This window comes from Phodopus roborovskii, unplaced genomic scaffold (assembly GCF_943737965.1).
Source record: "Phodopus roborovskii unplaced genomic scaffold, PHOROB, whole genome shotgun sequence".
Lineage (NCBI taxonomy): Eukaryota > Metazoa > Chordata > Mammalia > Rodentia > Cricetidae > Phodopus > Phodopus roborovskii.
In genome coordinates this window covers 9,385,490-9,410,414 of record NW_026126434.1, presented here as the reverse complement: position 1 = coordinate 9,410,414, position 24,925 = coordinate 9,385,490, and the positions used below count along the sequence as shown (strand labels likewise).

Below are 24,925 nucleotides of genomic sequence, written 5' to 3'. Positions count from 1 at the left end.
GGCAAGTATTAATTGCTCAATTAGCATTAACTATTAGTATTAATGGGAGTAAATCGGGGAGCATGGTAGATACTAGTATAAAAAAGACTGCTTTCTTGGTGTCAGTTAGTACAATTCAATAAACATTGATCCCCAAAGAGCTTGGGTACCCATCAGATTACAGATCCCCAGACAGCTGAATGAAGCATGACCGTAATGAAGCCACCCCTGCTTCCTAGGAAATGGAGCCACAGCCACTGATACATGGTCTATGCTGTTGTTCCACCAGCTGTAAAACCATGGTGGAGAGGACAGAAGCCTCCAAAACCTTCAGACACATGGGTTCTGTTTTTGTTTCTTTGGCACTTTGAAGCAGTGTTCATGGTGCTCCAGGCAATCTAAAGAGATACTACCAGACTGTACATCATCCCAGCTCACACCTTCACACATTCACATCAAAGAATAGCAACACAGGCACCCACCTCTATTGATTACATTCTGAGCTCCCAAGCTCCGGCCTCACTATCACCCTTGTGAACCTAGTATGTATTTGTTTAGAGAAAATTGTCTTTAAAGATTTATTTTTAGTTACGTGCAGGTATATGTGTTAGCATGTAGGTATATGCATGTGACTGCAGGTGCCTGAGGAGGCCAGAGGTGTAGGATCCCTTGGAACTGAGTTAAACAGTTGTGAGCCACCTGAGGTTCTAGGAACTAAACTTGAAGAGCATTAAGTGCTCTTAACCCCTGATCCCTCCCTCCCCTCCAACCCACTTAGAAAGGAGCTTATGGGAAGTTTTAAGTTGTTGATTCACTAACTTGAGTAGAAACTAGTAAAATCAATTTTTATTTTTATTTTATTTATTTATTTGTTGAGACAGGGTCTCAGTATGTAGCCTTGGTTGGTCTAGAACTTGCTATATAGACCAACTACTTTGAACTCATAGAGATCTACCTGCCTCTGCCTCTGAGTGCTGGGAATAAAGGCATGTACCACCACGCTCAGCATTTTTTTTAATTTTTAAATTTATTATTGTGTATGTGTGTGCTATGTGCATATGTGCAAGTGCACATACTTATAGCACACATATGGAGGCCAAAGGCTTGAACTCTGTTCATCAGGGTTGTTCAGCAAACACTTTACCCCACTGAATCATCTAACTGGACCTAGGGTTTTTTCTAAGTAAATATAAGAATGGTGTCATGCTAAGGTAGGCAAGTATGGGAATAATTTAGTATGCCCAGGAATCTACTCAGTTTGGGTTATGTACACCACCCTTAGCTAATAATGTATTGACAACCTAGCTACTTTATGTTCAGGCATTGTATATACCCCTCTGAACAAAGCACCCAACTATAGTCTAACTTTCTCTACCCCTAACAAGTCTGTATTCAAATATATTCCCAATGTATCCTGTATTAAGAATAGAAGAGCAATTTGGTTTATACTAGTTTTGGGTATATGAGTAGGAAGGCAAAACTGTGTCCTTTAATAACCTTTTAGGGAAAATCCCTTACTTAGCATCTTATAACAATGAATAATTAGGCATGAATGTAATTATGAGAAGAGACTTGTCCAATAGGAAAAATAAATATATAACCTAATCTACCAAGACAGTATATTCCTTTCTAATCTATATCAAAGCTTCACTTTGAAAACTTATTTTGCTACTGTTGCAAATCTGTGTACATCATTATTTTAGTTCTTTGATTAAGAAGTGTTCTGGAAACAACTATCTAGACACTGACCACTGATAACATTATAATCTCTAAAATGTTTGGTGTGAGCTGGCCTACTGTGTGTTAAAGGCATAAAAAAGAACTAACACTTACCAGCTGATTCCTTTTCCATCTGTTTTCTTAGTCACTAATGCTTTCCAATAATCATGAGTGCTTTTAATAATGTCAATTGCAAAATACTGTAAATTGAAAACAGGCATTAGGACAATAAAAAGGAGGTCTTTTTCCATCACATTTTCTCAAACTTGATACTATCTCTTTTGAATCAGGAAGTGGTTTAACAAAGTTTTGTTTAAAAAGGAAGGGAACACTTACATAAATAAAAGGCCAAGACTATCTTACATCTTTAAACTGTCTTATATGAGTAATTTTTGTGGGGTGGTACTAGGGGTCAAGTCCAGGGTCTTATGTGTACTAGGCAATCACTCTACCACAGAAGTACATCTCCTTCCCCTTCTCTCATGCTTTGGATGGGATTGATGGGGGATGTCCTTCTGTATGCTAAGGATATATGCTTCTCTTATTGGTTGATGAATAAAGCTGTTTTGGCCAATGGACAGGCAGGATTTAGCCAGGTGGGAAATCCAAACAGAGTTAGAGAAAGGTAGTAGGTGAAGTCAAGGAGATGCCATGTACTGCTGAGGAAGCAAGAGACCCAGGCATTGCTGGTAAACCAAGACCATGTGGAAATACAGAGATTAATAAAAATGGTTTAATAATTAACAGAGAGTTAGCCAATAGGAAGCCTGAGCCATCAGCTAAATAGTTTATAGTTAATATAAGCCTCTGTGTTTATTTGGGACTGAAAGGCTGCAGGATGGCGGGACAGAAACTTCCATCCCCATGGGATCAACATACTTTAATTATAAGTCTCAATATAAATGGTCTAAAGCTACAGTATTGAAAGATACATTACCCTGTCTTTAAATTCTGCATTGAATGCAAACTCATTTTCTGGTTTTCCATCAGGAACCTTATACCTTCTAAACCAGTCAACAGTAGCTTCTAAGTAGCCAGGTTTCAGCCGTTCAACATCAGAAATATCTAAGGGGAAAAAATAAACACATTGCACAATACTTAAGTAATTCTTTAGGCATTCAACAAAAGTGTCAAGTGTTTACATTAAGAGAGACATGGGGAGGTTATGAAGAAGCCCAAGATAACATTAGAGCTGTTAAAGAAAACCATCCAGTGTCTGAATAGCTTTGACATTAAGAACTGAAGAGAGGATCAAGCATTACTAACCGGCTATTAGATCCAAGAAGGGAGATGAGTAGGGCTATATAATCAAACCAGTTTGGCAAATAGCATATTCCTATAAGGAAGGTATGAAATACTAAAAAAAAGGCAAGTTGAGGCTGTATGTCAGGCTCACAGCCCAACACACCAAAAGACAAGAAAAGTAGACTCAACTGATACTTAAGGATTACTACATTCTAATTCATTACAGCCAGGCTACACAGAGAAAGCCTATCTTGAAAAATCAAAATAAATAAGCCAAGAGTGGCGGCACATGCCTTTAATCCAAGCACTCAGGAGGCAGAGGCAGGTGGATTTCTGAGTTCAAGGTCAGCCTGATCTACAGAGTAAGTTCTAGGACAGCCAGAGCTAAAAACAGAGAAATTCTGCCTTAAAAACGACAACAAAAAGCCAGGCATTGATGGCACACGCCTTTAGTCCCAGCACTCAGGAGGCAGAGGCAGGCAGATCTCTTTGAGTTTGAGGTCAACCTGGTCTACAGGGGACAGGCTCCAAAGCAACACAGAGAAACCTGTGTCAAAGAAAACAAAACAAACAAAAAAAAAGATGACAATAATAATAATAATAATAATAATAAAACAACTAATCAACTTATCTTGCAGCACTGGGATCAAACCTAGGGCTTAAGCATCCCACCACTGAGTTAATTTAATTGCCTAACCAATGAGTCAAATGGACTGCTTGATACTATAGGCATTTTAAGTCACAAAATTCCTGCTCCATGCAAGCAAGAGAAGCACTAAAAAGTAAGATGGGTACAGTGGCATGTGGCTGTAATTCCACATTTAAGAATGCTAGTGTAATGTAGGAGGAAAAAAAAAAAAAAGAATGCTGGTGTAGTCGAATGTAGAATTCAAAAGCTAGCCCAGGCTTCACAGTGAGACTAACCCAACACAAAGAAAACGAAGCAATAATAATAATAATAAAAAAAAAAAAAGAGGGGGTGGAGGAGGATATATATATATATACATATATATATATATATATATATATATATGTGCATTGGTGGTACACGCCTTTAATCAGCACTCAGGAGGAAGAAGCAGACGGAGTTTGAGACCAGCCTGGTCTACACAGAGTGAGTTCCAGGACAGGCTCCAAAGCAATACAGGGGAAAGGGAACCCTGTCTCAAAAAAACAAAAAACAAAAAACAAAACTAAACTAAAAAAAGTCTTTAAAGCTGAGCATAATGGTGTTCGCCTGTAGTCATTTCACTTAGGAACCTATAGGCAGGAGAATTCAAACGAAAGTCTGGAAAGCTTGTGAACTGGGAAATTACACTCAGAACTAAGATGTAGCTGGGTTGGTAGAGTGCTTGCCTGCATACATGAAGCCCTGGGTTCCATCTTTTGATGTCATGGACTGATGCAGAGGAGCACACCTATTAACTCAGCATTCAGAAAGTAGATGATTAAAGACCCACCCTCTGTGGAACAGCTCACAAAACTCAGGGAAACACATCACTTGGTTTCTTAAATTAGATTTATTCATTTTATTTTCTGTTACTATTGTGCTAGCATGTATGTGAACCACACATTCCTGCTTGGTGCCTGTGACATCAGATTCCCTGGAACTGGAGTTACAGATGATTGTGAGTCACAATGTTGAGACTGGGAACCTAACCTAGGTCCTCTGCATGAGCAGTAAGTGCTCTTAACTGCTGAGCCATCTCTCCAGCCCCACATTACTTTATAGATTTGTTATTAAAGACAGCACTCAGGAGCAGCAAAAGGAGAGGATGCATGGGGACAAGTAGAGAGACACACATTGCTTTCAGGTGACATGCAGTGAAAACAGCACATAGTTTACACTATGGCACTGATGACCCAGGGAATTTTCAGGAGTCTATAGCTCTATTGCTGGGAACCAAAGTCAGAGGAAATTAGTGCTGAAACAGTGAGTGGCTCAGCTTTACAAACTGTGACCAGAGCATGCCACCAAGTATGTGTGAACACAGACCATGACCAACACAATCAACTGCACACCAAATGCCTAACAAATGGCCCAACTATACTCACACACTGAGCCCCTAACAGTTAAACTTTTATCACTGCACTTCAAAGACTACTTTTCCCTCAGCAATCTATGAGGTCACAGGCACACACAGCAAAGTACAAAGTACATCATTTCAAGGGTCCATGTAGAGAAGACCTTCTCTACTGGTAACCTTAGTCACTGGCTGGAGTGTCTGATGGAAAGTGACTTCACCCATACTGCACTCTTGGTACTCACAACCTACAATGAGAGAGGGACATATATCTGCCCCTCGAGAGTAGTACAGCTACTTGGAATTTTGCACTAGAGTGTTTTGTTTTTTTTTTTTTCTTCCTCTGTTGCTTATTTGTCCATTTATTTATGTGGTTTCATGGTTTGTTATATGTTCTGGGTTACAATCCAAAATTTCAGCACACCTCTTTGATAGGTTCGTCATTCACTCTGCCTTTTAAAAGCATGCCATAACTGGTTCTGCTGGTTGGTCTGGGTTTACCTTTTCAATCCCTGCCCCAGACTTGGAATCAATCATATCTCCAAGGAGCCTTGACTTCTTTCTCACAGTAAATGTTAAAAGAACCCCAGATTTGGGTGCCAGCAGGTGATATCACTGAGAGGGTCTTCCAAACCCCTGGGCTGACCAGATGTGTGGATCCCAATCCACACCTATAATCCTAGGTGGACAATATTCTGTTGACCTGACTAGGAATACATATAACACCCTTTGCAGGAGGCAGGGAGATAAAATGACATCTGCTTTCACTAATATAGCTGTGATTTCAACTTGATTATTCTCGGTAGCTACAAAGGATCCTGAACTCCTGATCCTCCTAGAAGTTGCCTACATTTTAATATCAGACATAGGCAGACAGGCTCTGACAAAGTACCTTCAAAGACAGGCAGGTCACGAGTTAAATCTAACCTAGTTTAGTCTCTTTCAAAAACAAAACAACACATGGCTTCATAGATAAAGAGTTTGACAAAAATTCGAAAACTTAAGACAGCAAAACAAAGGTAGAGACAGGCAGACCATTGGAATCTGCTGGCCAGTCTGCCTAGCCTAACTGGAGAGCTCTATCTCTGAGAAGAGACCCTATCTCAAAAAACAAGGAGAGTGCCTAAGGAATGACACCCGAAGTTGACCTCCAGCTTTTACATGCACAAGTACCCTCCACGGCCCCAAAACCCACTAAACGACATGCTTCAAAATAGCAGCTTTTATGTGAATATCTCAAACTGCGAAGAAACAAAAACTAAACTCCAACAGTTCTGTAGTAGAAAAACTAATGTCAATGGTTAATTAAATGTGTCACTCCTCCCATCTAACAGTTTAAAGTCAAGAGTTTACAATTCCATTATCACAAGTTAATCGTGGTAGTACTTTAACCCTAGCACAACTTTTATGCAGCAGATGGGGGGATAGAGGCAATGTGATCTCTACATATGGTCTACATATTGAGTACCAGGACAAAGGCTACACAGAAAGATCTTGTCTCAACAATAATAACAACAAAACGATTAGAAAGCTTTACATACACTCTTCAGATTTCCTTACCATTATAATTGGCTGCATCTGGATCGTCCACGTTAATGGCAATGACTTTCCAGTCGGTTTCACCTTCATCAATCATAGCCAATATGCCCAGAACTTTCACCCTGATTATTTCACCTCTTGTACACACCTGTGAAATAACCAAAGTTGAAACAACACAATAGCACAGGATGAAATCTGGAAGTTTCTTTGGTGATAATAAGGAAGATGTCAAATTTTTTTTCTGCACTTACTTGACTTCTGTCAAGTTTTCTTTTTAATTATCTTTAAAAAAAAAAAAAAAAAACAAACAAATAAAAAAAACCTTTTATTGCCAACCATGGTAGCACACATCTTTAATCCTAGCACTCAGTAAGCAGAAGGCCAGCCAGCCAGAACTATACAGGGAGTCCCTGTCTCAAAAAATAATTTATTATTTATGTGTGAAGGAGGTAGGGAGTTATGTACATGCCATTGCATGTGCAGGTCAAAGGACAACTTTGTAGAGTCCATTTCCTCCTTTCATTTTTACATGGGTTGTAGAGATCAAACTCAAGTCAACAGGCTTCCATAGCAAGGATCTTTACCTATTGAGCCATCTCACCAGTACTATGGTTGAGACACAGCTTCCCTGTGTAGTTCAGGACAGCTTAGACTTTGCTATCTCAGGCTGGCTTCAAACTTGCAATCAATCACCCTGCTTCAGTCTTCCAGGTACTAGAATGTGTGTTGTCATGCCTAGCTCCTGAAGTTTCAAAAGCCAGGCAAATAAATACTGGACTACCATTTAGGTTGAAAACAGGATATATATAGGACCTATGCTCTTTTTTGTTTGCTTGAGGCAACTTCTCTCTACATAGTCCCAGCTGTCTGGGAACTCACTATGGCCTCAAATTCAAGAGACCTGCCTGCTTCTGCCTCCCAAGTGCGGAGATTAAAGGTATATACCACTACACTGTGCTGTGTATACTTTAAAAAGAAAGAAAAAAAAAATCAAGACATACTTATTTTTATGGTGTGTTTTGCCTGCATGTATGTATATGCACTATGTGTGTGCCTTGTACCTGCACAGGCCAGAAGAGGGTGTCGGATCCACTAGAACTAAGTTACAGACAATTGTGAGCTGCTACGTAGGTATGGAAACTGGACTCCAGGAGTACTTAATTTTTACACCATCTATGTGCTAAATAAGGCTTATATAATTTGTTTTAGACACATACTTTAATATGCTTTATCTTTTATAAAAGCCACTGAATTGAACCAGTCATGTCTTTAAAATTTTCACTTGCTGAGGCTCTGAGTTTAATCCCCAGAATCACAATAAAACAAAGACAAATGAAAAGCTTAACATATTAGTTTGGGTTGATAACTACTTTGCTGAGCTTGATAACTTGTATTTTAGAATAGCAACCCACTGGACAGAAAACTCCCTACCGGTCCCTGTAGTATCAAGGGTTATTTGGCTGGAGTCAGTCACTGATTGGGAAATCCTCCAGCAAGGACTATTTCACTAATGCTCAGATTTTATTCACAACAATTTTCAAAGTATAAACTTTGGTATGATTCATTAATTTCATTTTAGTACCATAGAAAAAAATGATTTCATTACCTTGCTTCCAATTTCACAAACATCAATTGGGTCATTGTCGCCACAACAGCCAGTGTGTTTGTCACTGTGTCCTGGGTCTTCCCATGTCTAAAACAAAGTGAGGGTTAAAGCACACCATTCAGATACCCACCGCCAACCAAGTAGAATTGCTTGACACTAACTACCAACGTTACATGAATCTTATTGCAAATTATAAATTTCAGATGTTTTTAAAATGTTTACAATTTCCATAAGAACTTTAACGATACAGAAGAATTTTATTTAAATACTGGAGCTATTATGCATATAATGTCAAATTAAATCTAAGCTTCAAAACAGAGAATGAAGCTGGGTGTGTCAATACATGCCTTTGATCCTAGGAGACTAAGGCTGGTGGGTCTCTGTGAGTTCCAGGCTAGCCAAGGCTACATAATGAGATACTATCTCAAAAACCCAAAAATAAAACCAGAAAATGATCTTACTTAAAAGTAAACAAGTCAAGGCATGATGGTGCACGCCTGCAATCTCAACATTCGAGGCAGGAGCATCGAATGTTCCAGGCCACAGAGATCTTGCGAAGCAACCCAGCAATACCCTATGTCAAAAACAGTAAGGGCTGGGGCATGTAATTCTGTGGCAAAACACTTGCCTAGCTTGCACAAGGGCCTGGATTTGAGCCCGAGCACTGAACATAGAAAAACACGTTGATTGCCTATTCTAGGCACTTTATCTGCTATAAGCTGGATTCTCTTCATAATATACTTCTACAACACGGAGGAAGAGGCAGTAAGCCTGAAATGGAAATGATACCCTCTGATGTTGAAGCATCATTGCTGGCTGGGAGCCAAGGATGAAAAGTCTAAATTGCTGGCTCTTTCTTGGCTCAATTGCAGCCACAGGCACAGCAGAGCATCTCACAAAGATCTGATCATGTACTGCCAGGTGTGAAACGGAAAATACAGCCGTTGTTAGGGTCTTTTATTTCTAAGCAGAATACATTCATGACTTGGATTTGCTTCCCTATTCAGCTGCAGGAAGAAGATCAAAGAGAACGGGGATAAAGGAAAACTGCTTCCAACACTAGGAAGGCAAAAGTCAGCGGCCGGAAGAAGCTGTTCAGCACCAGTTCTCCATGGGGGCCACACTTCAAAGCTAAATACTGAATCAACTGAAGTGCAAAATAAAGGGCTGTAATTGGGGCAGACAAATGACTTTGTGATTAGTCAACAAACTAGATGAGCTTGACCTACATTTTAATAGCTTACAGAGTTTCATAATGTTTCCACTTAATAATTCCACCTAATGATGAATAAACCATTACCCACAGGAAAAACTAAATTGAACAAGTGTCACTGGATCAAACATATGTCCTTACTAATAACAGATACAAGAGTTTTCGTTGTTCTTTTTTTTTTTTTTTTTTTTTTTTTTTTTTGAGACAATGCTTCTCTGTGTAGCCCTGGCTGCCCTTGAACTCGGACTCTATCTCCAAGTGCTGGGATTAATAATGATGTGTGCAGCCACCACCACGTGGCTACAGATACTATGTGCTGGGAATAGATTGACAAGCAAAGCTGGCTGTTTAAGAAAACAGGAGCTCAAGCCAGGTGGTGGTGGCTCACAACTTTAATCCCAGTGCTTGGGAGACAGAGGCAGGTGGATTGTTGTGAGTTCAAGGTCAGCCTAGTCTACAGAGAAAGTTCCAGGACAACCAGAGCTACACAGAGATATCCTGTCTTAAAACACAAGAAACAAAAAAGCCAATTTTTACTAAGCTAAAAATATACATTTTTCAGCAAACTCTTGGAGGCATACCTGAGGGATGGCACCATAGTTCCAGATGTACCCTTTATAAGGGAACAGATTCGCAACATAACGGAGCTTTCCTTTTTTCACATCTTGCTTAATTGGATTTAAAGGGTCCTTTGTAGCAATCTGAAATAAATATCAGTTGGTTGTGAAATACTACCCAAATAACAATTCAGGGAAAAAATTATATGCATGTCCCTGTGTTCCATCTTAAGGACTTGCTTCATCCCTAACATACTGATAACTGAACTAAAGGCTTCACAGCCAACCATAAAAGAGTTTACTTGTGTAGCGCAACATTCAAGAAGAGAAAAGGAACATTTACTGGTTCCAGAAAGGAAGAAGTTATATGGGTTGGAATAAATACTAGTGTTATAGAGAAAAGTACTGTGCTGGCAGGATGGCTCAGCAGGTAGACACTTGCCACCGAGCCTAACACCTGAATCTCATCCCCAGAACCATGCCAACACATTGTCCTCTGCCCTCCACAGGTGTACAGTGGCATAGAAGTGCCTCTATACACACACACACACACACACACACACACACACACAAGTTAAAGGTGTAAAATTATTAAAAACAAATAAATATAACTAAAAACCCCCAAGAGTTCTAGGGAAAGTACAAAATAAATATTATCCAACTTCATTATTCTTTCCTATTATTCAAACATCTGAAAGTTTGCAGGTGTGGTTACTGTTTTAAAACACACACACACACACACACACACACACAATCTAAGGGAGCAAGGCATAGTGGTGAAGGCCTTTAATTAATGAATTCCAGCACTCAGGAGACAGAGGTAGGCAGATCCTGTATGTTGGAAGCTAGCTTGGCCTAATAATGAGTTCTAAAACAGCTAAGGCCACAGAGAGAGACCGTGTGTCAAACAACAAACAACAAAAATCCAAGTGGCATAAGGTGAGTGTCAATAATGAATGGCAGCTGTGTCATTTGCCATCAGAAAGAAACAAAATTCAGCCAGGCAGTGTGGGGCACACCTTTGAATCCCAGCACTAGGAAGAAAGAGGCAGAAGGATCTCTGTGAGTTCGAGGCCAGCTTAGTCAAGAATAAGTTCCAGGTCAGGGCTGTTACACAGAGGAAACCTGTCTTGAAAAAAAGAAACAAACAAAATTCAACAAAAGCCCAACTAGCTCTTCCTGGCTGAGATGCTAAAGGAGTCCAGGTAGGCTTCGGGTTGAGGAGAGACAGCTGTGGATGGCCACACGTGCCTGACGTACCAACATTTGGGAATCTACACAAGAGGATGGAGAAGAGTAAAGACCAGCTTGGGTCACACAGTGACAGCTTATCACAAAATAAGAAAAGAAAGGAAAAGCGAACATTAACACTGGTTTTGGGGCCATCCAAAGCAGTGGCCTGGGGAAGCAGTCAGGGGCATATTTGTTGTCAGCACATGAGTAAGTTTAGCTGGAGAAAAGTTTGGCTGAGGTGGGGATGGGGGGGATGTACCTGAGAAACAGACTGAGACCAGACATAGGAAACCAGAAATCTGGATATTTCTCATCTCTAAGCAAATCAGCCTGGCCATTTAAAACTAATAAGCTGGGGGCCAGGTAGATGGCCCAGCACTAAGACAGCATATTGCTCTTGGAGAAGAACACAGTTCAATTCCAACACCCATTTGGGCAGCTCACAATTGTCTATAACTTGGGTTGCAGCAGATGCTACACCCTTTTCTGGGTTCTGCAGGTACCTCAACATAACACTTGGCACACTCACAGATACACATTCACAAATTAAATAAAATCAGTCTTATAAAAATAACTAATATACCAAGTCTGCTGATCTCTCTTACCTCCATTTTGGCATTTGACCATCGTGGAACCTCAACCACCATGTGGAATACATCCTAGAAAGACAGAGATGGTAAGAAAGGCAGAACTCATTTGTTCTGATTATTTGTTCTTTCAGTGTGTCATTAATTCTGACAACTGAAGTTAATGAAATTACAACAAAAAAGTAGGAGAGAAAGGTAGATGAAGACAGCAAACACAGGAACACATTGTAGCAGACTCAGGGTGGCAAGTGCATGGTCATTTCCTGTAGATGATTCTCTGAACTTTCTTATTTTTCATAATAAAGTATTTCAGAGTTTTTCAAAAGAAACTTTCTTGAAAGGAGGGGATAGTTTTTAAACAATATGAGTATGGCACAGTGGTTAAGGGCACCCACATCAGGTGGCTTACAACTACCTGTAGGCCCAGGGGAATCTGACCTCTGTGGGCACCTGTATTCATGTGCATACCCCCTACACACATGCATACAATTAAAGTCCTAAAAATAAATCTTGAAAAAAAGAATATTTCTATCTCTGGAAAGGCTGTCTTTAGGAAAGTCACCTCCAAAAGCTGCTACCATTCCCTGCGGTGTCCTGACACTATACAGAGGCGTGGGAGCCCCTCTTTCAGAGCAGCTCTGAAGACAAACCCGAGCCAGCCCAGGACCCAGTGGCTTCAGTTTCAGTGTCAGCATTAATCAGCTGGATTACCAACATGATTCTCCAAATTTGGCTGCTTCCTGAAGGCCTTCCAACAGAACTAGAAGCTTGACATTAATGATAGGAGCACACTCTGATATTTTACCTGGTGGGAGCTCCGGTATAATTACAGCTTAAACTGTGTAATAGAGTACAGTGAATGATACATTCACAAGCAGAAATCCCTAGATGCCAACAGCTTAAAAAGGCACACATCAAGTCAAGTATGGACTTGACAAGGGCTCTTTAACTGAAACTGAACATCAAGTTGTCTAAACTGTGATTTCTATTTTAAAAAAAGGACTTTACATGAAAGTATTTCGTTTACAGCACTCATGAACCAAGCTGCAATGCCTCTTTAATGAAAAGCTTATATTTCAGAAAGGCACAGTACACATTTGTAACCCCACCACAAAGCAGGCAGGAACAGGAAAACCATAAGTTTGAAACTATCTTGGACCACCAAAAAAGACAAGAGTTAAAAGGAAAGGAAGGAAATAAAAACAAAACCCTGAATTTGTTTCCAACAGCAATACCGGGAAGGTTCACAAGGTGGCACTGTCGCAGCATGAAAGATTAAATGAGCCCCTCAACTTGGTCATTTTTCTCTTTTTCCCTCCCCCCCACCACCCAAGGAATGGTATACAATGCCTGGACAAGGAAAACACCTGTAAACTCAGCACTTAGAGGTTCAGAAGACCAGCCTCTGCTACATAACAAGTTCAAGGTTAGTCTGGGCTGCATGAGACCCTATCTGAAAAAATAAAAAGCAAAACCACAAAAAGAATTCACTCCTGGATATTAAAAAGTAAATAAATAAAAAGTAGTGTGAGCTATGACTGGAGATGGGAATTCAAGAGCTACAAAGTGAAGCAGGATCAGGTACAGCTGAATCACTAAGAGGCTAGGAACACTGATCATGTTAGTGGAATTAAATGACAAATACGCATAGACGCTAAAATTGCCTGCTATTATAAACTATTAAAACAGAAAAGGAACAAATCAGAAGGAAAAAAGTGGTAATACAAAAGAATTCTACTGCAGGCACTCAAAAAGCTAAACAATGTTAAGAACTCTAGCTTGGCTGCTAGAGAACTTATGGAGCATGCATGAAACTCAGGCTCCATCCCCAGCACTGGACAAACCAGGCATGATGGCACATGCCTTTGGAGATGAAGGACGGAAGGAGGATCAGGAGTTCAAAGTTATCCTTGGCCATAGGTTGGGAGAGAGCCTGGGAACATGAGACCCTGTCTCAGAAACAATGAAGGTAATAAATGCATTGAAGTTGGTAGTGGGCTTGCCTCGAATGAATGAAGGCCCTGGGTTGGACGCTTATCAGTTCCTAATCCAGGTGTGGTGATACACACCTGTTGCTCCAGCAACCCAGGAAGCAGAGGCAGCTGAGGTAATTCTCAGAAACATGGCAAATTCAAGGGCATCAGAGACTACATGAGACCCTGCTTCAAAGGAAATAAATGCTGTCCACCCACCCACTTTCTGAGCCAACACTGTATTTATAAGGAAATGCTCCTGCCCATAATCATACTTTGTTGATGTGATACAGGGTTTTCCAATGTAGATCTAGCTGGCTTTAAACTCAATCTCAGCTTCCTAACTGCTGGAATTCTAGGGATGTGCCACCACACTCAGCCTGATGATGGAGCTCTCACACAGGTACCAGGCTTCACCATCTCTGTCAAGAGTTTCCCTTACTCTCAGCTCACTGAGAAACAAGGGATTTTAACTCTTAATCTTTAGTCTCTTAAGATTATGTTATAGAAAACCAGGCGGTGGTGGCACTTGGGAGGCAGAGGCAGAGGCAGGTGAATCTCAGGGAGTTCAAAGCCAGCCTGGTCTATAGAGAGAGTTCCAGGATGGGCTCAAAAGCTAAAGAGAAACCTTGCCTTGAAAGACCAATAAAATAAAATAAAATAAAACTCAGGAGGATCTCTGTGAGTTTGAGACCAGCCTGGTCTACAAAGGGAGTTCCAAGGACAGGCTCCAAAGCCACAGAGAAATCCTGTCTCGAAAAACAAAAACAAAACAAAATTATGTTTTAGAAGGATATGCTCTAAGTAGTTAAAAGAAAATAGAAGACTGGAGAGAAGGACTGCTTTTCCAAAGGACCTAGATTAGGTTCCTAGCACCCACATGATAGCTTATAACCATCTGTAACTTCAATCCTGGGCGATCTTCATGCTTCCAGGCAGGCACCAGGCACACATATGGTACACAGACATACATGCAAGCAAACACTCATACACATCAAAAATTTAAATTAAAAAATAAATTTCTGAATTATCTTGTTAATAAGTGAGCCTACTTGATAAAAATATGATGGCCAAAGCTAACACTGTTGTGCCACTTACTCAGAGTTGTAACTTAGAGCAGGTGATTGTTCTGTGATTGCCATGCCTGCCTCTATTTTTGTTGAGTACTAAATAAATGTATTTCCTTTAAAAAAAAAAAAAAAAGTAATTCAACCAAAGAAAATGTGACACATACCCACATACCAACCAAAAGACTACTGCTCAACATATTGTTAAGAGTCAAGAGAGTTAACCTATTAGAGTTGAAACACACACACCACACACCAAACAAATAAAAACTAAATACACACACCAAATTTCCAGTAGTACAAGCTGAATGTCTCTTATGCAAATGTTTAGAGCAGGGCTGGTGAGATGGCCCGTGGGATAGGGGTGCTTTGCAGCAAGTAGGACAACTTGAGTTCAATGCTGAGAACCTACATGGTAAAAGAGAACAGCTCCACAAACTATCCTCTGACCTGTACACCTGCACCATGGCAGGGACATTCCTATACATACACACTTATAACATATCATAAAGATGGCCGGGACCATAAATGTTTCAGATTTCAGAGGTTCTTAGGCTTTGATATACTTGCACAGGCTTTTACAGGGTGAGCACATCTAATCCAGCAATTCAAGCTGCTCTGAAATCTGAAACTCTAAGTGTTCTTCAGTTTAGGGATGTTGAAACGGAGCACCTTTCTCCTATGATTGAAGCTTTCAATAGGCTGATCAAATTTACTCCTGTAGTGAGAAATACAATGGCCATAGGCATCTATGCAAAAAAAAGAACTTAATCTGCCATATGAACTAAGACCAAGGCTGTTTCCTCTTCAGAAATACTACAGAATGATTGCAATTTGCTTAGATACTCTAACCATACCTTTTATCTTCTCTTCTGTACAAACCAAGCAAGAGTTTTCCGTTGTCAAACCTGCCTATGATTTACAATGACTAAGCATTTAAACATCAGTCTATCTAAATAAAGCTTGAGTTTTTTTGTTTTGTTTTTGTAATGGAAGAAAAAGAGATAGCTTCATGTTTATACATGCCCTCCAGGAGCCTAGAAAACAGAAAAGTAAAGTCACTACTAGTATCTAACTACTAGCATTTAACATTAGCACTGAAGATTCAGCCCTAAGAAACATCAAATTTCTAAAATTATAGTATCAAGTCATGACAGCTGAGCATTTTAAGGTTGAATCTTGGCTGGTTGTAGTAATGTATGCCTACAATCCTAGTGGGAGTAAATGGAAACTCAGGGACCTGAGCCAGGGCTATCAGTAGTTTGAAGTCAACTTTCATTGTATAGAATGGGCCTGATCAAATTGCCTCTAATCCTAGCTACTCAGGAGGCTGAGGCAGAAAGATGGTGAAATCAAAGGTGCCTGGGATAGAGAATGAGCTATGCTACTTCATAAGATCCTGTCTCTAAGATAAAAAGAGGGTTAGGGATATATAATATACGGCTTACTGGTAGAACGTGTGCCCATCACAGTGTAACATAACAGCCTAGGTTCAACTCTCAGTAACAAGAGGAAATAAAATCCAAAAGCAAAACCAAAACCAGAATCAAACTGATCTTTATCTACTCAGGATTCCATATTGTTTATACCAGGTTCAGTTTTCCATTGTCCTGAGTTTGTTTTCTATTTATTTCTAATAAATAGTCATGGAAGATATTCTCAGTGATAACCACACTTTTAAATTTAAACCCTAAATAGACTCCAACACAAAGAACATTTTTTAAATTAACCAAACAAAACAAAATCCAGTAAAGTCCCTGCCTTCCTCTTTACTGCCCACTATGTTTGGACAGAGTCCAGCAGCACACCTGATTTACAAGAATTTCCTGATCCTGCTGCTTTGTTAGCTAAAGCAAAGCAGACCCAGTATTATCAGGACTGAAAGGTCTGACATGGAATAAAAGCCCTAAGTCCTCGGATATTTTTCTACAGAGGAGTGGAGTCATTAAAAGTATACCATCACTTGTTAAGGGCACACCCTCACTACCCACAACTACATAAAAAAAAACTACTCACTTACATCAGAATTCAGGGGTCAGGAAGAGGCAGAGAGATGCCTCCTGAGGTTAGGGCACTTGCTACACAAGAGAGCAACCTGAGTTGGGTTCCTGGAAGCCATACAAGATGGAAAGAGAGAACTGACCCCACCAAGTTGTTTTCTGACTGCCACATGAGCACTGTAGCATTTGTGCCTTCCTATACACACACACACACACACACACACACACACACTCTCTCTCTCTCTCTCTCACACACACATACACACACACACTGATACACATACACACACTCTCACACACATACACACACTCACACACACACACAATTCATTTAAGTTGAAAAATAGATAAAATTACACTCTTCTGTATTAGGTAGGTTGCTTTTTTTTGTTGTTGTTGTAATCCAAACTAACATCTGTCATCCACACCCTTATTTGCATTTCAATTAAATAACTTCCTTAAAAAACAAATGAACCTTTTCCAGCTTCTTGGGCAGTAAAGAGAAACTAGAAATCTGATTGTCACAGGAATTTGTATCTTATGAAAAAGATTCCTAAGTAATCCCATCACAGACACAACAGTCTCTGAGAAATGGTGTTTTGCAGGATGCCAAAACTTCATCTGTTTCCTATTTCAGAGTGTCTTGAAACTGCTAAGAGCAGGAGCCACAACTATGGTGACCCTTGGCAAGAACAGTGACTTCCTGTGAACATGGAAAACCAGCTCTGTATCAAGATACTTCCCTCCTCAGCACACCCATGTGCAATGGATGGCACCCCAACCCAGACTCTGTTTCCTTCATATCATTGAAGAGCCTGAGGATTACTGTGAAGCATGTTACAGTATGGTGTGCATACTACCAGACCATACATAGATGATCCAAACCAGAGAACCCGAATAAATACAACTGTGAGGCTCCCATAGGGAAGACATCCAATTATGTAACTACAGTACATAATTGCCTTTGTTTGCTCCACTGAATCCAAGGGGGAGGGGGCATTGGTCAGACAGGATCCTCTAAAGCTACCTACAAACTGGATTTCTTGCCAGTGTCCCAGGGTCAGCACACTTCCTAGTAAAGTATAACTCAATATATACATCTATTTTTCTCTTAATTTTAAAGAAGATATTATGTGTATGTACATACACATAATAATGTGTATGTGTATATGTGTATGTGTTGGTTATCTTCCTCCAGGGCAAGTGTTCTTGATTCATCTCAGCAGCCTTACAGGTCTATTTCTATGGAAGAGAACAGTGATGCTTTGAGCATGAGGTGAGATTCTACCCTGACAATATTATGGGGTCCACATGGATTATATATCAACACTGAGTTAAAGTCTATGAGGGCCCGTGAGAAGACCCAGTGGGTAAATGTGCATGTCAAGTCTGGCAACCTGGGTTTGATTCCCAAAGCCTACATGGTAGAAGGCCAGTGCAACTTTTACAACTCAAAAAGCTTTGTCTTTAATGCAAACCATACTTCCTAAAGGAAAGACTGACCCATGTGAAAGCAATCAGAGCTCCCATGTGTCAAGTTCCTATGGAGTAAAAACTTCTCCTGCTGCAATATAAATATAAAAACCTAAGCTGTTTTGTTTTGTTTATTTGTTTGTCTGTCTGTTTGACCCTGATTGGTCTAGAAGTAGAGGCAATCCTTCTGCATCAGACTGAGATTATAGGTGTAAACCTTTATACCCAGCCAAAACTAAAAATATAGTCAAGCAACAAAGAATTTCCCAACAGGTATAAAGCCTAGCTATTGAAAAAAAAATTTTTTTTGGTAATATACTACCAAGGGCAATAAATATTTATATAAAGCCATAGACTTTTTTCCTAGGAAAGTAAAGATTCTTACTAATTTGTGGCAAACCTACCAATATGCGCTAAAGTCAGATTTCTGCAGTTCACTGTTATGTACAAGAGACATATTTTCAGAGGTCTGTGTAAACCTTTCTTAACACTGTTCACAAAATTCACTAATCTACTAAAAGTACTACGTTTTCTTGTACTCACTGAGTTTATTTTCACTGTTTAATAAACATCCCACAATCAAAATTTTATGCCGCCTGGTTTATTTGAAACCGTTATAAGAGGATGGCTTCCATTCCAAACACACATACCAATGTGAACCTCCCTGATACACACACAAACAGGCATCTTAAAAACTTCTGCTTCTATTCCTTCCCCAACTTCTAGCTGCTTCTTTAATCCAATGATATGGTTTAATATGACTTCTTATTTACTCAACAAACCTTTGGCTAACAGATGAGACATTTCAAGTGTTTACTGAGATCTAATTAAATTCATTATGTACAACCAGGGAGCTAATTTAAGAGCCTTTATTTGCTGGATGAGGTAACATATATGTATTTAATCCCAGCACTCAGATGGCAGAGGCAGGTGGATCTCTGAGGTCAAGGACAGCTTGGTCTGCATAGTGAGTTCTAGAACCTTCAAGGATACATAAAGTGAGAAAGGAGAGAGAAAGGAGAGAGGAAGGGAGGGAAGAAGGAAGGGGAGGGAAGAGAAAGAAAAAAAAGACCATATTCAAATGACATGGATTCTTACCTTTTCTGCATAAATTGGGATATCATGAAATGGAGAAATATACTGTCCTTTCTCATTTTCTGAAAAATAAGAAAAGCTGCTGTGAGTGGTTATATTTCCAAATGACTTTTTTAACACCAAGATTTTACTCCTATACCATAAAACCAGAACAAAACAAAAACAACAGTATGAGGATATTGCTCAGTAGTAAAACAACTGCCTAATATGTGCAAATCCTTCAGTTCAATCCTCATACTGGAAGAATGAAAAAATAGGAAACCACTTTCCAGCTGAGCCTGATAGTTTTGTGCCTGTAAACCCAGAAATTGGGAAGATGGAGAGTTCAAGGTTGTATTTGTTCACATAGTAAGACTGTAGTAGTAGCCAACATAGGCTACATGAGACCCTGTCTCAAAAATAACAAAAACCAAACCAACCAAACAAAAACCCAGCACCCAGGAGACAGAAAGAACTCTGAGTTTGAAGCCAGCTTAGTCTAAGTATCAGTTCTATACCAGCCATAAAGAGAGCAGGGAGAGGGTTGGGGGTAGAGAGAGAGATTGAGATCCTGTTTAAAAGCAAACAATGCATATTGTATAATCTCTAGCCCCTCATTTTCATCTTATGTGCTCTTTCTGCTTATACTTGGTATTGATTCCTATTATGAGATCCAGGACCTGACTGTATTTCTCCCACCCCCAGCCTTGAAGGACTTAGTATACAAAATAAATATTATACATATTAATAATATATTATTACAATTAACTGCTTATAGAACTTGGTGAAATACCTGCATTCAGAGACCAACTGATTTACTAACTTAGAAATTCATGCTGTTTTAAGTGACACTTCAGATCTGCTTCAACATTAGGACTTTCCTTAAGAATGATCTAATCACAATGACATCTTCACAAGCAATTTCTATATTCTAGAACTATCATTATCTGAAAAGTAATTTCACCTCGAGTTGGTGGCCCATGCCTGATCTGAACTTTTGAGAGACTGGGACAGGAGGATCAGGAATTAAAGGTAAAGGTCATCCTTTGGCTATATAAGGAGTTTGAGGCCAGCTTGGGCTACATAAGACCCTGCCTCAAAAAAATAAAGAAAAAAGAAAGCAAAAGTAATTTCCACAGAGCTGGGGATGTAGTTAAAGCAAACAAAATCTTCCCGTCCATTCTACAGGAAACCTAATAATCTACCCACACCATTGCATTCCTTCAAGTCTAAAATTCAAAAGTAGACCTGAACATCTAGTATCTCCAGGATCCTTTCCATTAGTTGTGACTCTGTAATCTACCACCAAGCACATCTAACTTTTGACTTCTACCACCCATGAGGTTCACATTGAGAATCTTGCAATCAAGTTACTGGCCCCCCCAAAGCTGCTAATTTCATGTTTTAAGTTTATGATTTTCTGTAGAGCTGCAAGCATCACTGTCCTCAGATCAAAATGGACTTTTATCTGTTTTGAAGAGATTGGAAAATGTAACATTATGAAGAAAAGAAAAATTATTTATATTAGGAATGAATGCCATCTGTTTGGCATAGTGCTCAGGGCCTATTTTCTAGTAATTGGGAGGTAGAAACAGGAGGATGCCAAGGTTGAAACCAGGCTGAGCTGACCAGGGAAAACCCTGTGGCCCCAACCCACCACCATCCTCCACAAGGAGGGGGAAAATTCTAGGAATCATTTTGGTTTTTCAAGACAGTTTCTCTGTGGAACAACCAGAACTGTCCCGGAACTCACTCTGTAGACCAGGCTGGCCTCAAACTCACAGGGTTCCGACTGCCTCTGCCTCCCCAGTGCTGGGATTAGGTGTGTGCCATCACCGCTCACAGAACTTACCATTTCTAAAAAGCTCAAAAGTCGGGAACTGGTTAAATTACATAGTGATTCTAAATTATTACTATTTCTTACGTTCAGGACAATCCCTTTGATAAACTTTGGCCTAATCCAAAGTCAAGGAGTGGCTTTGTTCTCCACTAACAACCAAATACTCACTGCCAATACATTATCTAAGTTAAAAAACAGGTATTTGTTCTGCATATATAGCGATCCGCCCAAAGGGTCACTCTAAGGTACACTGATAAATCCTGGGGCCAACTATTTCCAGACCAAAGTTCCTACACACTGCCCTTATTAACTCTGTAATTAATTAAAACGAGGCCCACCCTTCCCGGGTTTCCCCTGGTGATTTAATCTGCATTAGATGTATAAGCTTAGGAATTCACTGTCCCTTTCGCTCCAAACCAGACTTCGATTTGCTAGATACTTTGTAAATTCTTTCCAGGAGTGTCTACTGCCCAGTCCTCCATCCACTCAGACCTCGATACCTCGTCCATCCCTTCCGAAATAACATAAAGAGGTTACAAAATGAAAGCAAGGCCTTCGTTAGCACCATAAAAGTATACCTAGAAGCTGGGGGATGGACTAAAGAGAAAGCCCAGATAGGAAGCTTCCAGCACCAACAAGGCAGAAGATGGCAAGACCTGGAAGGCCGAGCGCTCCACCTTTCTTTTCTGAGTGCAGGGCTGGGAATAACTAGTAGGTCAGGACTCGGGTCCCTGCACCAGGGTTAAGAACCTGGGTGCTCTCCCTCCTGCTCCTCAGCTGTCGGTTATCAGTCTGCCTGGGGAGGGAAAGCTTTCAGTTTCCTAGGGAGCACTCCCAACCATCAGTGCTCCGAGAAGGCTCACAGAGCACGAGGCAGGAGCGCTGCTAATCGAGGGCCAACCCAGCAAGACCTGGGCCTCAGTTTCCCAACTCTAGAACACCGCGGAGGGCTGGATCCTCCTCGGGATCGAATTAAGGTCTTGAGGAAATTGCCGCCCGCCCGCCCGCCCGTCCGCGATGCTCTGAGGACAATCCTCTTACGGTGACTGTTGTCACCTCCCGACACCTTCTTAGGGTGACTCAGTGGTTTCCTTTCCCACGTGGCCAAGTTCGAATGTGTGGAGAGAGCGATCGCGGTGGGCAGTGGGATGGCGGCCCTCGCCAACCCCGCCGCCCGCCCGCCCGCTGGCTCCCAGAGGTCGGGCTGGAATGAATGGGGGTCGCGCCGCGCGCCGCCGCCACTCACTGAGGAAGACGCGGTACTCGAGGGTGAAGGGCGCGGCGCGCTCCTCGCTACTGAAGCCACTCATGATGTCCGAGACGCGCCGCCACCGCTGCACAGCCACACAACCAAGCAGCCCCGACACCGAGCAATCCGACAGGAGGAGAGGCACGCGCCTGCGCACCGAGGGCCCACCAGCTGGTCACCCGCGCCGCCTCTTTAATGAGCTGGGTTCCGCTTGCGTCCCGCCCCTGCCCCGCCCCCATGCGCAGGCGCACTCAGCCCGGCGCGCCTCCACATGCCCCGCCCCCAGGACCGCCCCTGGCTCCCAGCCTGGGCCACGTGGCCAGCGCCCGCTACCCTCTTGAAACTGTCAGCCGGTTGGTGGCTCACCAGGGTTAGAACGCAAATTATTCTGCAGACGCACACGGGGCGCTCACCTTTGACTGCACTCATAGCCTGCAGGAGTTCCTTATCTCTGGAGGCCTTGATAAGCCGCCTGCTTCTCATTAAAGCTGAGGGTTTCACCGACCCTGCTCTGAAAACTATAGGCTGTGACTTGGCACACTTTAGAGCTACCAGCAAAATGCCTGCTCTTCCATTCATTTTCCAGAGGTTGACATGGGGTAAATTTGCTCTTACTAAGGCTTCCTGACTCAGTCTCTTCTGGGTTGTTGGGTGGGTTCTGCTTGGACAAGTCCGAAGTTCCTACCCTCCCCAGTTGTGGCAGTTTTCTCCCCAGGGCCACTGGGACTGAGATTGAAGCACTTGGGAAGCCCGGAGTGCACTCAGTTCCTTAAGGACATTTCTCCCAGGAGCAGCTTCTTGGAGCTTGTTTTCCTACTTCTGAACCACCTCAGGCTAGGCACCATCCCTCAAAGTGTGAGGCCTTGGACATCACTAACTTTCCCAGTCCGATAAGGTTAAATATATATTTTTATTTATATATTTTATTTATAGAATATATTTGAATATTCTATAACTAATTATAAGCCAGGAATGGTGGTTCTAACCTGTAACCCCGAACTTAGGAGACTGAGGCAGGAGAATTGCCACAACTTCAAGGCCAGCCTGAGCTACATAGTGAGTTCCAGGTCACCTCATGCTTCAGTATGAAACTATCTCAAAATAAGACAAACCTAACTTTAATCCCGGAAAATATCTACTTTAAAAAAAAAATAGGTAATTTTACTTTTTAAAATGATAGGCAGATTTTCTTTTTAAATATTGTTTAACTTTTTTGTTTTGTTGTTGGGGTTTTTTGTTGTTGTTGTTGGTTGGTTGGTTTTTTTGTTTGTTTTTCAAACAGTTTCTCTGTGTAGGCCTGGCTGTCTTGGAACTTGTTCTGTGAAATGTACCTGAATACTAGGATTAAAGATATGTGCCAACACCACCCAGTTTAGCTCAGTATCTTAAAGACAGTTTCTTTAAACTACTTTCAAAACAATGTCTATTATATAAATGGAATGTATAAGCCAAGTATCAAGTGAAAACCTAATAAAATTAATTCTTAAATTGTCATGATTATACATACATGTTGCCCCAGTGCTTAGGATGTAGAAGCAAGAGGATCATGAGTTCAAGGTCATCCTTGGCCAGTCTGGACTACAAGAGACCCTGTCTCAAAAAAAAAAGATAAAGACAAATTTCTCATTAGTTTGTGTTCCTCCCTGTCCCTCCTCCCAACTGATCACCCTGCTGACACCCATTAATTTTCATAAGGCTGTGACTCACTTTTGAACACAACACCACAGTTTCTGAATATGCAGGCAGAAAAAATATACATATATATATATATATATATATATATATATATATATATATATGATAGAGTAATAGCCTAGTTGGTAATACAGGATTGAAAGCAGGAATCTCTGCACATAATAATAGTTAGCAGGACCCAGTCTGGGAATATATTGAGGGCTGCATCCATATCTGAATATCTCTCTCTCTCTCTCTCTTTCTCTCTTTCTCTCCTCCCTCTCTTTGTCTTTGAGAAAGTGGAATCAGTGCTCTTGAACAAACCCTGAGCTTCATCTCTGACTGAATGTCCAGAAATGATACAATAATAATACCTTATATGCACTTTCCCTCAGAGCCAGATGAGGTGATATCATCTCCCTGACCTCTGGACCTACACTCTACCTCTGATCCATTGAGCCAATCAGTATTCACTGTAGTAAAACGCCCAGCCCTGTGCATTGTAACTTTCCCTAGCTGTCAAGGGTAATGAGCCCAAAGACCTTGAGAAACTTGTTCAGCCAGGCTTGGTGGCATGTTGGGATAATCCCAGCTCTTGGGAAGCTAAGACAGGAGGATAACAAGTTCAAGGCCAGCCTAGGCTCTCCAGTAAGACCTTATCTGAAAACACTGGGCTGGAGGGTTCTAAGATGTCTCAGCAGTTAAAGCCTTTTGTACTTTCAACCTTGTGTACTTCCAGTTCCAGGGAGTCTAATGCCCTGTTATGGCCTCTGGGGTCTCCAGGACCCATGCAGTATATATACATACATAATGCAGGTCAATTATATATATATATATATATGTTCCTTTTTCCAGACATGGCTTCCCTGTATA

The 24,925-nt window shown here is 41.0% G+C and overlaps 1 protein-coding gene across 1 annotated transcript in view; it reads right to left on the bottom strand.

Moving 5' to 3' along the window:
• The window catches only part of Ppa1 (inorganic pyrophosphatase 1), a 28,788-nt gene extending 6,267 nt beyond the window's left edge, over positions 1-22,521 (bottom strand). Inside the window, exons 1-8 of the mRNA XM_051186780.1 lie at positions 22,376-22,521; positions 19,314-19,372; positions 11,721-11,774; positions 9,907-10,026; positions 8,113-8,199; positions 6,528-6,654; positions 2,636-2,763; positions 1,813-1,898 (exon numbers count right to left, since the gene is read on the bottom strand). Coding sequence (XP_051042737.1) covers positions 1,813-1,898; positions 2,636-2,763; positions 6,528-6,654; positions 8,113-8,199; positions 9,907-10,026; positions 11,721-11,774; positions 19,314-19,372; positions 22,376-22,439 — 725 coding nt within the window. The 5' untranslated portion in view covers positions 22,440-22,521. The remainder of the gene's footprint in view (positions 1-1,812; positions 1,899-2,635; positions 2,764-6,527; positions 6,655-8,112; positions 8,200-9,906; positions 10,027-11,720; positions 11,775-19,313; positions 19,373-22,375) is intronic.
• Positions 22,522-24,925: the final 2,404 nt, after the last annotated feature.